Source organism: Budorcas taxicolor, chromosome 13 (assembly GCF_023091745.1).
Source record: "Budorcas taxicolor isolate Tak-1 chromosome 13, Takin1.1, whole genome shotgun sequence".
Classification (NCBI taxonomy): domain Eukaryota; kingdom Metazoa; phylum Chordata; class Mammalia; order Artiodactyla; family Bovidae; genus Budorcas; species Budorcas taxicolor.
Genome location: NC_068922.1, coordinates 53,774,542 through 53,788,062, shown reverse-complemented (window position 1 = coordinate 53,788,062; position 13,521 = coordinate 53,774,542). Strand labels below are relative to the sequence as shown.

General features: G+C 60.6%; 1 protein-coding gene across 1 annotated transcript; it reads left to right on the top strand.

The window, feature by feature from the left end:
- The first annotated feature begins 12,108 nt into the window (after window positions 1–12,108).
- On the top strand, window positions 12,109–13,521 carry ABHD16B (abhydrolase domain containing 16B). Its single transcript, XM_052651145.1, has one exon. The coding sequence runs from the start codon at window positions 12,109–12,111 to the stop codon at window positions 13,519–13,521; it is 1,413 nt and encodes a 470-aa protein (XP_052507105.1).

Genomic DNA, 13,521 nt, shown 5'->3' with positions numbered 1-13,521 from the left:
TCCTCTGGGCCCTCAGCCCCACACACCCAGGATAGGGGAAGGGTAGGGGAAAGCCCGGGGAGGGGCCTGGAGGGGGCCTGGGGCTTTGGAGAAAGGGGCTGCCCCTGGCTGGTTGGAGCTGCTGGAGGAAACAGGAGGAGCTTGTGTTCCCCCTGGTCTGACCACCCCTGCCTCACAGCCCCCACACCCGGCCAGGACCCTCAGAGCCTGTCCCTGTGGCCACACAGGTGTCTGTTTCAGGAGCTGTCTTGGAATGTGACAGCCCGGTTCCCCGGCCCCCAGCCATCATGGGCTGCGTGGAGCTCTGCTCTCTCCTCCCCTGGGGGTCCTGGTGCCGGGGTGGTTTGAAAACCAGAGCTTGGAGGCCTTATCAGACCACAGGCTTTCCTGAGGAAGGAAGGGTGGGTGTGGGCCTCCGGGATGGGGCGCCTCCTCTGGGCGTGCCTGGCCAAGTGGAGGGTGCGCGGGCGCTGCCCTCCTGGGGGGAGGACAACTTCAGCCCAGGAGACCCCAGCCTAAGGCCCAGCCCAGTCAAGGACAAAGAGACCCCAAGATGGAGAGGTCCTAAGCCAGGGCTCAAGTCTCAGGAGCCCTGGGGGCACACTCTCTGAAATCAGGGGCAAATTCTAGCATTTCTGGGAGTGTCCACAGGGCTCCTGTCAGACCCTCAGACAGAACTACAGCCATCAAAACCACAACTCCAGTCCTGGGGGCCCAAGGAAATACATGCTCAGGTTCACAAAAAAGATTTACCAGAGTGTTCAAAGCCGTCCTCTTTCAACAGCCCCAAACTGGACAACCCACTGCCCACCAGTGACAGAGTATATATGCAAAATGTAGGGTGTCACACAGGGGACACTGGACGGCCACCTGTGACTCCCAGAGCCACTGTAGCCTCACTTCCAAAAGAAAACACCTTCCGAAATGGGCGGGACAGGTGGAGCCAATAGTATTAAAGAGAGATGGTTTCTGCAAAGTGGGTCCAAGCATACCTCCTGGGCTGGCAGAGTCCTGTCTTGCTACAGGTGCTGGTGACAACATGCATTAAATATTTACTCAAGGTATGTGTTCTTTTTGGTATGTATACGGTACATCAATAAAAAGTTATATGAAACCCCCCAAATCCTCACTGACCTCTCTCTGAGCGGAAGATGTTTCCCTGGGGCTGTTGGTCTTCATTCCTCCCTGCCCCAGCCTCCCACCTGGGCCTCCAGGGAAGTGGGGGCCAGGAGAGGGTACGAGGGCAGAGAAAGCAGCCCTGGCAGGTGCTGGGCAGGTCCCGGGGGCCCTTCCTGCCTGTGGGGACTGAGGCTGGCCAGGCTGACTGTCCCAGGCCTCCTCAGCCTTTCTCAAGGGACCCGAGAAGCCCCAGGTTGGGGGTCCCAAAGCCTCGCAGGTGGGGAGGACAGATGTGGGGCCCACCCTGCTGGAGCCAGGCTGACTGGCCTTGGCGTGCTGGCAGGGGCCGGGGGTGCCTCCCACCCTGCACCCTCCCCCTGCGGGTGCCTCTACCCCTTCCGCTTCCAGAGGCCCCAAGGCTATTTTTAACTTGCCTGAGCTGCTGAAGGTGGACAGAACCTGGGGGGTGGGAGAGAAGACCCAACAGCTACCTTCCTGCCCCCACCCTTTCTGGGATCCAGGCTTCCTGGGGGAACTGGTCATTCTTGACCTTAGAGGAGAAACGGCACTCTGCCCCAGAAATACAGACATACAGGAAGGCCACACAGATACCCCAAGATTCACACATATGCCTGGAATACAGTCAAACACACACATACACATGTGAGTGCAAATACATGCCGCAGCCCAGGGACATCCTTAGAAACATGCTAGATGCACAGAGACTCGAGGGACAAATAGATGGTCTCTCAGCCTCCCCAGACACCTGGAAATACACACAGATGGACACACACACAGGCAGACACACACACAGGCAGACACACACGTGTAGACACAAAGGCAGACACAAGTGCAGAGACACAGGCAGACATACACACACATAGGCACACATTACACACGCACAGGCAGACACGCACAGACAGACTCACACACAGGCAGACACACAGACAGGCAGACACACAGGCAGACACACAAACATGGGTGCACACACACACAGGCACACACAGGCAGACACACACGTGCAGACACACATGCAGATATACACATGTGCAGATACACACACAGGCAGACACACACACATATAGGCACAACACGGGCAGACACAGAACAGATGCTGGGGTGCAGGAGGACCTGCAAGCCACATTCTAGACTGATGGGGGGTGGGCCCTGCAGGAAGGGTGCTCAGCCCCCATGTACCAGCCACTTTTCCTGAAGCTGGCGGGGCCTGAGCTCCAGGGGCCTCTTGTCACCTTCCCACCCAAGAGGCCTCACTCCACCTCATCCTCCCCCAGGATGGGGAGCAGCCCTGTGACTGAAGCCATAGCAGACTTGCACCCTCTTCCCCCACACTCTGGCCCTCGTGCTGCTCAGGACAGGAAACCCGAGAGCGGGAAGGGGGCGGCAGCCCACGGAGCTGTGGTCTCAGAGCCTCCTCTTCCTAGCCCTGCTCCCCACTTCCCCTCTCCTCCCCGGGCCTTTGTTCCCTGGAGCAGCCATCCCCCCACCCCGCAGGGGAACTGGAGTGTGTCCTGGAAAACCCCAGGTGCTGAACTGGGGGCCTCTGTCCCCTGCATCCGGGTCCAGGGGAGGAGGGAGCCAGGAGGACAGATGGGGCTTGGGACCCACCAGTGGGGGCGCAGCTGGCTGGTTTCCAAGTCCCCTCCACCCCCGCACCCCCACTGCTACCCCTGGAGGCCCCGGAGGGATGGAGGAGGGCGGAGAGCCAGCCTGGAGGACAGGACATCCTCTTGGCAGGACACAGGACGCCAGGCCGGAGGTTCCCAGCCCCAGTCAAGGCCACGGGGGGAAAAGGTCACTGGGGCCTGGGTCTCACCAGTTCCAAGATGGGCCAGCGCCCTGATGGCCAGTCCAAGTTGCTTCATAAATGAAGACAGCATACGCAGCACCAATGAAACACCCTGGTCCCTGATCCCCCCGCCCCCCGCCCAGGGCCCTCTGGGCCAGGCAGGATGTGGACCTGCCCCCACCCCCACCCCCGGTGGCTCCAGGCCCAGGGCCCCTTCTCAGGGAGCCCCACAGAGCACAGGAGAAAGGAGCAGGCCTGGGGGCACTGTTACTTGCACTGTGGGGAGCCCACCCCCATGGAGGAACCGACTCCTCCAGATGAATCTGGGGCCCACTGCCCTAGAGGCCAGATTTCACGCTGACCCATCCCAGGACAAGAAGCTCATAGACAGTTGAGCTGGGGTGAAGGCCACAGAGACCCCTGCACCCCTCCCCCTCCTACAGCAAAGCAGCAGAGTATGGCCCCCAAACTGGCACCATCAGCCCGTGGCTGGCAGTCCATTAGTCTGGGAGCTGAGGGTCCTAGGAAGTCACCACATCCAGGCTGGCTAGGGTGAGTCCAACATAAGTGCCGGCTGGCCATTCCCTGACGCACCTGCCAGCTGGTTCTGGTTCCTTGGGTGGGAAGCAGGTAAAACAGTCTATGAAGAAGAGTCCCCTCAACACACAGTTTGAGTCTGGATCTGCTTCTGCTCCACTGAATTAAAATCACCAATGGGAAAATAAAATAAAATCACCAATGGGACTTTGCTCAGGACCCAAGAGGAACGACCCCTCTGCCAAGGAGCCAAGACCAAAAGCAGCTCTTACCATCCCCGCCCTTGGCGCCTTCCCTATCACCTGCCTTAGGTTCCCTTGATTCTGATTCAACTCAGTCTTTACCTCTTTGTAAAAAATTAGGCTTTATTGGAGTATAATTTACATACAATGATATTCCCCCATATGAAATGTACAATTTGATGAATTTTGACAAACTTATCATGTAACCAACCACCCACACTATTACAGTATAGAACATTCCCATCAGCAGCAACAGCTCAGCCTCTTGGTGCTCACTCTGCCCCCACCAGCGCTGCCCACCACCGATCTGCTGTCACTGTAGTTTTGTCTTTCCTGGGATTTCACATAAACAAAGCCAAGAAGGAAGGGGTCTTCTGGACCTGGCTCCTTTCTCATTCTGTGCATCAGCCATCCACTCCTCTTTCCATTCACCAGCTGACAGACATTTGGGGTTTTCCAGTGTGGGGCATGTGACCGATGCTGCTATGAATCTGAAGACAGCCCTAAGTGTGAGCATGTTGCATTGCTTTGGGGTAAATGCCCAGGAGTGGGATTGCAGGATCCTTCTGATGCTGGTTTTCTAAGTCTTTGTATGTGTCTGTTTTTGCTCTACCCCACCAGGCTGTGAGCTCCCCAGGGGGAGAGATGTCTCCTGTGTTGCTCACTGCCATGATCAGAGCCCAGTGCAACTCTGTGCCAAGACTGTATTCGCCACGGGTATTTGTCCACCATGTGAGTGAATGAAGCAGTAATGGTGGTGCCTGGAATGGTGGGTTTGGTGATGCTGATGGGAAGTGATGATGGCGTTGAAGGTGGTGGAGGTGATGATGGGGATGGAGGTGACCAGTTGGGGAGAGTGACAGACTGCTGGCGCTGATGGAGGTGGTGATGCTTAGAATAGCTTCCTTTACCCTCCTTGGAGATGCAATGTCCCTCTTCGAATGTCTCCTCCTCCTCACCTCCAAGACCACCAGTCCCCCATGCCAGAGTCACACCTTGGAGCAGGCTGTCAGGCAAATGCACACCCATCCTGAAGCGACTCTTCCTACTGGCTCCCAATATGGCCGCACCCAGACTGCCCACAGCTGTGACATCTCACCTCCTAGGAGCAACCCTCTTTTCTCCCAAACACTCGGCCTCCCTTCTCTTTGGCTTCTGTCTTATCCTATTTAGATTTCATATTTTCTCTCAAAAATACCACAAGTGTTAGCATCCCCATCCTCTCCTGGCTTCTCTCTCTCCTTGCTTTCACCTAAGGGGCTGCTCTCTACCAGAGAATCCACCAGCAGACCCTGGACACACCTGGTCTGCCTACATTCCTCCCAGGCCACTATGCCCTGCCTACTCCCCACCCTCCTTGCTGGCCTCCCTGCCTTCTGGAACCTTCCTCCAGCTTGAGCCCCAAGCCTGCCTCCAGGCCTCCTCCGCAAAGCAGAGACCACTCAGAAATGTTCCTGAGTCTGGAACATTCCTGCTGAGTGTCCCCTAGACACTCTCATTGGCTTCTGAGTAGTGGCTTCCTCTCAAACCCCTCTCCACAGTCAACCACACCCTACATGATCTCCCTCCCCCTTTCCTGTCCTCATTTCTGCCCTTGCTCCTGGGTTCCAGCCACACTGGTCTCACTTTTATTCCTCCAAGATGCCAAGTTCCCTTCAGCCCTAAGCCCCTCCCAAGGCCAGGCCCCCGCACACAGTCTAACTCACAGTGAACTCGCCACTTTCCTGGTCTCAGCGCCTGCCCACTCTCCTGCCCTTCCCACTCCAGGTGGGCGACCACTGGGTGTTCCCTGCTGAAAAGCCCTTCTTCACACTAAGCCCTTACTTCTCCCCAGCAAGCACGCTGGGGGCAGAGGTAGACTGCCCTGTCCCCAGCCACTTTGTAGCAGACCCTTTGTGAATAGTCCCTGTTGAGAAAGTGAAGGGGGGATTGGAGGCCAGTGATTCAGTTCATCATCAGGCACACAGGAGGTGAACTAGCTTCCTCTGGGCCTCCTGGAATCCAAGGCAGGACACCAGGCAAGGCCCAGACAGCGGTCATCACAGCCCAAGGGATTTGAGAGACTCCAGCCCGCGCGGGTCCCAGGCACTGCCTCGGACTTTCCAGGGGGCTTTGCCATGGAGGGTGCCCGGGCATTTCCTGCCCAGTCTCACTCCCTGAGGCCCCAGCCCTGTGGCCCTGCTCCTTCCTCCCCCGCCAGGGGGGTTTCCACCCAGCCCAAGCCCCACTATTTTTAGCTCAGGGAGCAGGACCAATCCTGGCCCCATCACTTCCCCCAGGGAGCCTGGGCAAAATGGGGGCTGGGCGCCAGAGGCTGGGGAGGTGGCAGCTTGGCAGCCCCTCCCTTCCTTGGCCCCCAATTCCCCAAGTCACCAGCGTACATCTTGGCAACCCAGGTGGCTAGTGCATGGGCCCCATAGGCAGGGGCTACAGTCCTCTGGTGGGGGGCGCCTAGGACCTGGGTGGGCTACCGCCCACTTCCTGCAGCCTCGCCCCAGCACTTCAAAGGCCACTGGCGGCCCTGTGGTCACTCCCGGCTCCCACGCAGCCCAGCCGGAGGGGCGGGCCGGGCGCAGGAGCAGCCGAGTCCTGCTCCAGCAGCTTCAAAGCGCTGGGTGGGCAGCCCTGCGGTTATATCCCCAGGACAGGCAGTGTGTGGGGGGGGGGCGGGGGACAGGAAGGGGGAATAAGGGGCCCCTCTGCTTCTGTGTCCTCCCCACCCCACTGCCTTCCTGGGTGGGCTCGGGGTAAAGGCCCAGACACTCTCCTGGCCCCAGATCCTGTCCTGGGGCCTGGATGCCTGGGGTGGAGATGCCCTGGTGGTGTATGTTGTGTGTGGGGTCCAAGTGGGCTCACCCTGGAGTGCAGCCCCCCCCCAGAGAAACCTCAGGAACCAAAGTCGGGGGCACCTCTCCTGGACTCCTCAGGGCCCTGGCTGAGCTGAGGGGTTGCGGTGGACAGCCTTTCCTTTCTCCCCAGTCACCCCTCCCTTCTCGCCCCACTTTCCTGCCTGAAGCGGGGGCAGCTGGGAGGGGAGGGGACAGAGGGAAGAAGGGCTTGCCTGTCTGGGCCCTGGAGCAGCCCTGCCCCCACCCTCCACGGAGGTGGGCTGGCTGGGCTGCGGTGGGCTTGACCTCGAGCCAGCTCCCCAGGGACCCGAGAAGTGAGAGGGGTGGGGGAGCCACAGCCGGGAGCAGCAGACTTTGAGAACAGAGAGTGCCTGTGCGCAAGTGGGGGAGGAAACTTCCAGGGTCCCCTGGGGTCAGCTCCAGGACAGTTGCCATTTTTAATCTGCACAAGAGACTTAGAAGGAGCCGAGAGGGCTGTAACCTAGATCCGCTCCAGCCGCTCCCAGCAGTGCAGCCCAAGAACAGCCCCCTCCCCCTGCCGTGTGCCCAGACAGACTGAGCGGACCCTTGCGGAGACCCCATCCAGCGTCCTCGGGGGCCTTGCAGGGTCCTGCCCACTCTGGACTGGATTTGTGCCCCTCCCCCAGTCTCCAGACTCTTCCCCTCCTCCTCCATCTGGGCTGTAGTGGAGGGCTCATGAAGGAGCCCCACTAGTGAGCCCCCAGCCCTGACACCTGGCCTAAGCAGAAGTCTGCTTCAGCCCACCCATTCAGGCAGGTGGGAGACCCCACCCCAGGAAGGATGGCCTAAGGCCACCCTTAGGCCTAAGGATGGCTACCCCTACCCTCTCCATGCCCAGGCTGTTTCCTGCTCTTCAGAGGAGAGCTGAGGGCTCAGCTCCTGAGACCCCACCCCTCCCACCACCCTTCCAGCTTCTTTACTCTTGGGGTGACTGCTGAGACCCAGGATGCTGCTGGGGGTGGAATGGGGGCTTCCCAGTAACAGTTTCCAAAGAGGAACTGCCACACCCCTGGGGCAGCAGGAAGAGGTGACCAGTGCTGGGGTGGAGACTCCAGCTCCCTCCAGTTCTCAAGGACCTCTGCCTGGGCCACCCCTTTGGAGACACCGCCCCCATTCTGTCTCACCACCAGGAGAAAAATGTTGATAGTTCTGTGTGGAGGAACCAGGAAGGAGAGGCAACTTCTGTGCCCTCTGGGGATCTGGGCCCGCCCCACCACAGAGTCTGAGTCCTCAGGAGGGACTCTACGTGTGGGGACCAGGGCTCCAGCTGGGGAGGCGCCTGGGGCAAGTGGATGAGGCGCCATCTCAGGCCCTCCACTCCCCTTTCCCACCACCACCACTGGTTTTCAGGGGCCCATGCTGAAAACGTACCACCCCAACCCCCAAAACCTGCCTTGTACCCCATTCTTTCCATCACCCCCAACCTGCATAATCTCCCCTTGCCAGAGCCACGGCTGGCTGAGATCCAGGCCATGGTTTCCATCTGGCCACCATGAGAGAGGCTGGCCAGTCTGGGGGCTGGTCCCACAGGTGAGGAGCCTCCCAGGGACAGCAGGCAAAAAGCAGGGCTGGATTGCCTGACTGATGGAATGGCTCCTGGTGCCTGGTCAGCTGGTCAGGATCAGTCAACATTAATAAAACTTATAGATACACAGACTGGCAAATACTGAACCACCACACTCCTGGCCATGCTGGGGAGCTCCCTACATGACTCAGGCCAGCACAAGCTTTTGGAAAAGCAATCTGGCATCCCCCAAGGCATGGGCCACCCCGAGGCACACTGTTAGGATTCTGGTGTGGTGAAAAAGCCCTGAGAGGCAGGGTCCTGGGCAAGGGTGCTGCTGGCAGCCACGTCTGAAGGGAAAGATCTGGAAACCTGGGTCCCCACCAGCAGAGGGGGCACTGGGGCATTAGTGTCTCATGTGGGGAGGAGTGGCTGCTGGCATTTGCAGGCATGCAGTGATGCTCATGAGGAAGGCCAACTGCCCAGGAACGGGCACATGATAAAATACCCCACTAGCCGGGCCTGTGGGTGGGCATGTCTGTGGGCAAGAAGAGAAGGTTATGGTCTCTGGGTACCAGAGAGGAGACTGGTAAGGACTGTTACCTTTCCTGTGCCCTGCATGACTCATGGCAGCGAGCCCATGAGACACTGAATAACATCGTGTAGCCGGCACCTTACATCAAAGCCTGTGGGCAGGCTGCAGCATTGGGAAGGATGGGCCCACCTCCAGGGGCTCCCAGCCAGCAGTGATACTGTACCTGGAATGTGAGGTGACATTCCTAGTTGTGCAGGGGACCCTGGGGACCATCTCGGGAGCCAGGCTATGTGTGGCCTGTGCACAGTGCAGCCCCCAGGGGTGGCTTCTTTACCCTGACAGGGGGGCAGTGGGAAGGGAGGCTGAGACCTGCAGGAAGGCAGGAGAGGGTGTGGGCGTGCATGGCTCCCCACAAACCCCGCCATCCGTGAGGGCGCCGGTAACTCTGTGACTCCAGATGTTCAGCAGCTGTCTTGGCCATTTCCGCCCTCCTCTGACCCCGCATCCGCCAGGAAGCGTCCCCTCCTGGCCTCAGGCTCCCAGCCACCCCCCACCTTCCCTGCACCCCATTTCCTGAGCAGAGGCGTTTGTGCAGACTCAGCTCCCCTCCTGCGGGGCAGCGGCAGCTTTCCCAAGGACAGTGCTGCCTCAGAGCCTGGATGCCCCTGTGAGGGCTGATTCCACCCTCGCCGCTCCAGCCTCTGGGACTGGTTTTCTCTCTCTCCTTCCTTCCTTCCCTGAGGTTGGCAGCCTATATCAGGGCCTCTGGGGAAGCTGAGCAGAACTGGCCAGGAGGGAGCCCTGCTCAGCGGGGGAGGGCGGGAGCCCTGCACGGCGGAGGCCAGAGGTCAGAGAGCCCAGCCAACCCAGGCTGAGGGGGTGGGGGAGAGTGCATGCTCAGATGTCATCTGGTGGACACTGCTGGGTGGCCTCTGGGCCACTGCTGGGTGAACACTGCTGGGTTCACAACTCCACCTTCCCTGAGCAACCGGGACACAAGAGGCCACTGTGGCTACAGCTGGTCCAGTCCAGTGGGGTCTCCTGGAGAGGAGACAGCTGGAGGAGGGCTCCTTTCTTGTCATGTGCCTTCCTGTCTCAACAGAGCTGGTGGTTCTGGGGCATTTGGGCTCCCGTGGGCTGGGGCTGGGCTGGGGGTCAGGGCTCAGGCCAGACACAGGTTAAGGGCTCTGGGGGCAGGGTCAGCAGCTCCAGCCTGCTCACCTCTGCCCCCTAGAATCCAGTCTCTGGCTGCTCCCTCTCCTCTGAGCTTCCTGCTCCTCCAGGGGAGCCAAGGGCAGGCAGGTGGGCCTGGCCAAAGGAAAGCCTCTATTTCCAACCAAGATGGGAGGCTGCCCCCAGAAGGGCGCTGCTCCTCCACACCCCACCTGTCTTTGCAGGACCATCCTGCAGTACACCCCACTGCATCCTCTGTGTCTGCCGGGACTCGGACTGAGGACGCCACAGGGCCTCTGGTCTGCTGCTGGGGTCGCTCCTGAGGGCTCACAAGATGAATCTGGAGCCTCTGAGTCTGCACTGTCCCCCCACCCACCATGCTATGATATGAGTTTATGAAAGAGGTTCCTAGGAGAGGAAATGCCCACATCCTCCTCAAGGTCCCATCTCTACCTCTGACCTCAGGGCCGGGTAGACAGCTCAGGACGGCCAGGATCACCCACCCCCCTAGACAGCTCTGCCCATCACCTGACCCAGGTTCCCCCACTGCCCCTGCTGCCACCCAAGACGCAGGAGAGAGGCGAGGTGGTTACGGGGCAGAAGGAATAGGAGTGGAGCCCTTGCCCAGGGGGACAATGGACCCTGGGCCACCCTCTCAGGTCTCAGGACCTAACTGATGAGTGAAATACCCCAGAGTGGGATAGGAGCTGGATGATCAGGAAGATCTGGACCTCAGAGCCTGGGGGGAGGCGTCCTGGGGGTAGAGTTTCCAGATTTAGCAAAAAAACAGGATATCCAGTTAGAGTTGAACTTCAGATAAGCAATATTTTCATATGAATATGTTCCATGCAATGTTTAGGACATACTTATACTCAGAAAGCTTTGGTTGTTTGCTTGAAATTGAACTTTAACTGGGTTTTCTGTATTTTACCTGGCAATGGGGGTGGAGGATGGACATTCAACCCTCTCAGCTCACTCACTGCCCATTGACCCCTCCTGCCCACAAACCCCAAAGGACAGCAGTGATCCTCAGCTCTGCTTCCAAGCCAGGTGGGGGCTCACTGGGCCAGCAATGCCTCCAACTCAGCTGCACAGAGCATTAAAGCAGAGCGAACTTGGGCCTGGAGCCCCTCCCCAGAGGTCTGGGCTCTGGGCCTCCTGGGTTCCAAGGAGTGGGCTGGGTTTTAGGTCCATGCAACTGTTGAAGGGACCCCTGGAGCCTGGCTCTTCCCTGCCTCCCTGCCCACAGGGACTCTGTCTCGTCCCCTTCAGGTGGGCCAGCTCTCACTAGTGCAGGACAGAAAGGAGAACCCAATAAAGCCCTCCAGAAAAGAGGAAGGGACAGCTTGTGGGGTGGTTTCTGGGGGAGGAAGGCTCAACCGGGGGCTCAAAATGAGGAACACTGGCCAGGAAGGACCCACCTGGAGAAGGTCATTGCCTCTGCAGGCTCCAGTGGAAAGAGGATGCAGAACAGGCGGGGGTTTCCAGCCTGCACTCACCCCTTCCTGGGAAAGAAGGTGCGGAGGGCTGGGGTGCAGGCAGTGAGCAAAGAGCCCCAACAGCCAGCCTCCACTGCTCCCCCAGGGACTTCCTGAGCTTTGCCCCTGCCCCTGGAGTGCTGGGCAGAGAACTGCTCCCCCAAACCACTCCCCTCTCCCTCACCCTGCTTATGGGGCAGCTGGGGCCCATGCAGCCTTTTCAGACTGACAGCCTGATCCCCAGGGCTGCTTCCTCCTGCCTCTGGTCCCTCTCCCAGCAGGGTTGGGTACCTTCGAAGGTGAGCGGGTGGTTCCCACCGCAAGCTGGTTCAAGGTGGTGGGCGGCCCTGCATTTTTCTCAGTGAGACCCATGTCCACCTACAGTCAGGGAGGAAGGGGAGGGGCGCTGTTCAGGCTTGGGTGGAGGTGTGCTTGCCCTTAGGTGAGAGGCTAATGAAACCTCGGGATTCGGGATTCGGGTCAGAGAAGGCCTGTTGAGGGTGTGGCCACGCCGAGGTCCTGAGGCTGTGTCCCAGGGGGCGGGGGGCAGGGGTCCACCACGCCTTCGAACCCTTTGTGCGCCCATCACGGGTCTCTCCCCAGGCAACGGTGACTCACAAAGCTGGCCCAAGGCAGGCAGAGGCCGACTCCCCTGGGCCCCGGCAGGCCCAGGTCACAGAAGCCACGAGGGCCAAGCCCCAAAAAGACATGTCCTGAGGCGGCCTAGGGCGCCCCCACCCCTGCCGCCGCCCGCTGGGCCGGGCCTGGGCCTCCCACCGCCACCGCGACCCCGGGCCGGCGACTGGGTCTTAGGGCTCGGTCAGCACTCAAGGCCTCGTGTCCATGTGCGTGGTCTGCTTCGTGAAAGCGCTGGTGCACGTGTTCAAGATCTATCTGACAGCCAACTACACCTACAACTTCCGCGGCTGGCCGGTGGACTTCCGCTGGGATGACGTGCGCGCCGCCGCCGGGAGCGGCAGCAGTCACCGCGCGCTGACGTGCGCTGCGGCCGCTGCGGGCGTGTGGCTACTGAGGGGCGCAGCGCTGGGCGAGGACTCGCTGGTTCGGCCGCCGCGCGCGGCGCGCAGCCAGGCGCAGTGCCTCCTGCAGCAGATCCGCGAGCTGCCCAGCCAGCTCGCCAGCTACGCGCTGGCCCACTCGCTGGGCCGTTGGCTTGTGTACCCCGGCTCCATGTTCCTGATGACGCGTGCGCTGCTGCCGCTGCTGCAGCAAGGCCAGGAGCGCCTGGTGGAGCGCTACCGCGGCCGGCGCGCCAAGCTGGTGGCCTGTGACGGCAACGAGATCGACACCATGTTCATGGACCGCCGCCAGCACCCGGGCAGCCACGGCCGAGGCCTGCGCCTGGTCATCTGCTGCGAGGGCAACGCCGGCTTCTACGAAATGGGCTGCCTATCGGCGCCGCTGGAGGCCGGCTACTCGGTGCTGGGCTGGAACCACCCGGGCTTCGGGGGCAGCACGGGCGCGCCGTTCCCTCAGCATGATGCCAATGCCATGGACGTGGTTGTCAAGTACGCGCTGCACCGCCTGCACTTCCCGCCCACACACGTGGTGGTCTATGGCTGGTCTATTGGCGGCTTCACGGCCACGTGGGCCACCATGACGTACCCGGAGCTGGGCGCACTTGTGCTTGATGCCACCTTCGACGATCTCGTGCCGCTGGCGCTGAAGGTCATGCCCCACAGCTGGAAAGGGCTGGTGGTGCGCACGGTGCGTGAGCACTTCAATCTCAACGTGGCGGAGCAGCTGTGTCGCTACCCTGGGCCGGTGCTGCTGCTCCGGCGCACACAGGACGAGGTGGTTAGCACCTCGGGCCACCTGCGCCCCCTGCCGTCGGGCGTCGTGGAGGGCAACCGCGGCAACGAGCTGCTCCTGCGCCTGCTGCAGCACCGCTACCCCGCTGTGATGGCGCGCGAGGGCCTCGCTATCGTGACCCGCTGGCTGCGCGCCGGCAGCCTGGCGCAAGAGGCCGCCTTCTATGCGCGCTACCGCGTGGACGACGAGTGGTGCCTATCCCTGCTGCGCTCCTACCTCACGCGCTGCGAGGACCAGCAGGAGGACGAGGAGACCTGGGGGTCGCATGGGCTAGCCTTCCCCTGGCTAGTGGGCCAGGGTCTGAGCCCGCGGCGGCGGCGGCAGCTCGCGCTATTCCTGGCGCGCAAGCACCTCAAAAACGTGGAGGCGACCCATTGCAGTCCGCTGGAACCCGAGGACTTTCAGTTGCCCTGGAGGCTATAG